Source organism: Arvicanthis niloticus, chromosome 20 (genome assembly GCF_011762505.2).
Source record: "Arvicanthis niloticus isolate mArvNil1 chromosome 20, mArvNil1.pat.X, whole genome shotgun sequence".
Lineage (NCBI taxonomy): Eukaryota > Metazoa > Chordata > Mammalia > Rodentia > Muridae > Arvicanthis > Arvicanthis niloticus.
In genome coordinates, this window is record NC_047677.1 from 2,374,171 (window position 1) to 2,376,282 (window position 2,112).

The 2,112-nt window shown below is 37.6% G+C and overlaps 1 protein-coding gene across 1 annotated transcript; it reads left to right on the top strand.

The window, feature by feature from the left end:
* Positions 1 to 480: 480 nt before the first annotated feature.
* LOC117724534 (ubiquitin-conjugating enzyme E2 variant 2) lies at positions 481 to 1,575 on the top strand. The gene has a single exon (XM_034524410.2). It carries the CDS (start codon positions 498 to 500, stop codon positions 933 to 935), a length of 438 nt encoding a protein of 145 aa, XP_034380301.1. The 5' UTR covers positions 481 to 497; the 3' UTR covers positions 936 to 1,575.
* Positions 1,576 to 2,112: the final 537 nt, after the last annotated feature.

Consider the following 2,112-nt stretch of genomic DNA (forward strand, 5'->3'; position numbering starts at 1 on the left):
ACAGCTGTGAAATGCCATGTAGGTTCTGGAGATATCATCCTCTTCTTCTACAAGAGCAGCAAGTGCTCGTAAATCCTGAGCCATCTTTCCATCCCTCACAGCAGATTCTTAATAAAAAAAAAAAAAATCCTAAACATTTGCTTCATGGACCACTCTTCGCTTACACACATATTAAACAATTAACCCTTACTTAATGCTTTGTAAGTATTCTGTGGTGGTGTGAATATGCCTGGCCCCTAAGGAGTGGTACCTGGCCTTGTTGAAAGACATGTGTCACCATGTGGGTAGGCTTTCAGACCCTCTTCCTACCTGCTTGTAGCAGCCTTCAGATGAAGATGTAGAGCTCTCAGCTCCTCCTACATCATGCCTGCCTAGACACTGCCATGTTTTCACCTTAATAATTCTAGACTGAACCTCTGAACCTGTAAGCCAGCCTCAATTAAATGTTGCCCTTTATAAGAGTTGCCTTGGTCGGGTGGGTCTGGGAGCAGGAGAAGATGGCGGTCTCCACAGGAGTTAAAGTTCCTCGTAATTTTCGCTTGTTGGAAGAACTTGAAGAAGGACAGAAAGGAGTGGGTGATGGGACGGTTAGCTGGGGCCTTGAAGATGATGAAGACATGACACTTACAAGGTGGACAGGCATGATTATTGGGCCACCAAGGACAAACTATGAAAACAGAATATATAGCCTGAAAGTAGAATGTGGATCTAAATACCCTGAAGCTCCTCCATCAGTTAGATTTGTAACAAAAATTAATATGAATGGGATCAATAATTCCAGTGGAATGGTGGATGCACGGAGCATACCAGTATTAGCAAAATGGCAGAATTCCTATAGCATTAAAGTTGTACTTCAAGAGCTAAGACGTCTTATGATGTCCAAAGAAAATATGAAGCTTCCACAGCCACCGGAAGGACAGACGTACAACAACTAATTCTAGTGGATCTCAAACTTGTCTTAAATCAAATCAACAACCTTCTACTCATGTTATTGTCTTGATTAAATATCACCATGCAAAATACCCACACAGTAAGTAAAAGAATTGCAGCTGGTAAACATGACCTGGACAGTTGTAAGAATATATTTAATATATGTACACCTATTATGTTTTCAGGTAACAAGAGAAGTGCAGCACAATTTTTTTTGTCTTCTTAAAGCACTGTCGTTTAAACATGAACCTGAAGTACTCAAAGTGGAATTCAGGTTTTCAAGACAGAAGCATGTTTAAAAAGTGTCAAATGGCCATGGAAACTTTTGTTTTTCTGAAAAGTAAAGTCTCAAGAAGGAAGAACAGAAATGGCATGCTTTATCCATCATATGTAGAGCTGCAGTTGGAGTTGTTTAAAGTAGCAGATAGAATGACTAGTCACCACCTGTGTTAACTCTTGAAGCGGTGTGGGTACTGACTGCTATTAGTATCAAAAATAGGTTCAGGATTGTTTTGATACCTGTATTTATAATAAAAAGATGTTTGGGGTTTTGAATTTCTGTTAAAAACTGTTCCTGTTTGTTACATATAACAGACATAATTTGTTTACAGTCTTTGTTTAATAAAACATGCTTAGAAGTTTTAAGTGAAGTCAGCAAAAAGGAAATAGGTTTATGGATATGTGATTTTGAGATGAAAGTTAGGCTTAAAATGTAAATAAAACATGGAATGTGTCTTCAAAAAAAAAAAAAAAAAAAAAAAAAAAAAAAGAATTGCCTTGGTCATGGTGTCTCTTCACAGCAGTAAAACCCTAAGACATATTGGAACTTCTATGGCCAAATTCTTGTTTCTAAAAATCAAATATGTGTGTACTTTAGAGCAATTAACTCAAAAGTTTTCTGTGATTTGTCTATATGGTTTTTCCAGCCTCTTAAGTCCAACTTTCCTGAGAAATTACATTGAGCATCTGTAAGTGATAAAAGTTACTACATGTTAATGTCCCAGGAGATGCTACACAAGTTCTATGGTAGACTGAGTGCTGCTCTATACTTTAACACCACACATCTGACAAGGAAGGCACCATTAGCCCATTTGACAGTTATGGACATATAATATAGGATAGTCGAATAATGTGCCTAAACTCGTAGTGATGAGATAACAGGACCATTCCTAAGAACACAAT